Below are 926 nucleotides of genomic sequence, written 5' to 3' on the forward strand. Positions count from 1 at the left end.
CAGTGAGGCAAACCGCTGTGCCAGAGCCTCACGCTGCCTTTCCTGCTAACACAGGTGCCACGGCAGCAGGAGGGGATCAACCACCCTCACCAGCCTTTCTCTAAAACTGGGGCGGGAGGGATGGGACAGCATGACCTAGTTTGTCCTCAGCATCCTTCCCCGGGGGCCTGAGGTGTGCCTGAGCACCCACGGGGGCTCTCCACGCATTCCCTCCCTCCCCACCTCCCGGCGCTGGGCACCCACCTGCAGAGCGGGGAGCAGCCCGCAGCACTTCTCCCAGATGGTTCTGTGATCCTGGGCGCTGTTCTCTTCGCTCCAGTTGCCACGCTGATTGATCCCTCCCAGGACGGTGAACTCGCTCCTGCACCAAAAGCCACAGCAAACGAACAGTGGTGCATGTCCCCGGGGGTCCCTTGCTGGGCCATTGCGCGGAGGGACTCTCTGCGTGTATGAGATGTGAGGATGCTGCTACACCCTGAGCCTGTGACACATCCCTCATGGAGAAGCTCCGCGGGAGAGCGGGGCTGCGTGCTGGCTCCTGAGCAAGTGGTTCATCAGCTCCCCAAAGACTCTGGCCCCAGAGAACCGTGCAGCGAGTTTCCTCTTCTGCCAGACGGGTCTGCCCCTGCCTGGCTGGGGAGGAGCTGGAAGGAGCGGGATGCTGCGGAGGGGAACACAAGGAACAGGTCACTGCCCCCAGACTCCTGCGGGTTAACTGAAGAGCAGGGGCAGGTTAGGGCTGGGGGGAGCTGGGGGAGTCTGGACCTGCTGGGCCCTTCTCTAACCTCCCCGGAGCCCTGGGGCGCAGAAGGAGAGAAAGGCTCAGTGCTGGAACGTGCAGGAGGGGATGATGGCATGGAGGAGGTGAGCTCCACGCCTGAGCACTGGACCCCGCGGCTTCCTTCGGGAGCCAGTCCGGTGCCTGG

The 926-nt window shown here is 63.8% G+C and overlaps 1 protein-coding gene across 1 annotated transcript in view; it reads right to left on the reverse strand.

Annotated features, from left to right (window-relative positions):
* Positions 1-243: 243 nt before the first annotated feature.
* DAO (D-amino-acid oxidase) overlaps positions 244-926 on the reverse strand; it is a gene marked incomplete at its 3' end in the record, with an annotated part of 6,414 nt that continues 5,731 nt past the window's right edge. The window contains exon 7 of the mRNA XM_010138000.1: positions 244-361. Within this exon, the coding sequence (XP_010136302.1) occupies positions 244-361 (118 nt within the window). The remainder of the gene's footprint in view (positions 362-926) is intronic.

Source organism: Buceros rhinoceros, unplaced genomic scaffold, assembly GCF_000710305.1.
Source record: "Buceros rhinoceros silvestris isolate BGI_N320 unplaced genomic scaffold, ASM71030v1 scaffold12136, whole genome shotgun sequence".
In the NCBI taxonomy this organism is placed as follows: Eukaryota; Metazoa; Chordata; class Aves; order Bucerotiformes; family Bucerotidae; genus Buceros; species Buceros rhinoceros.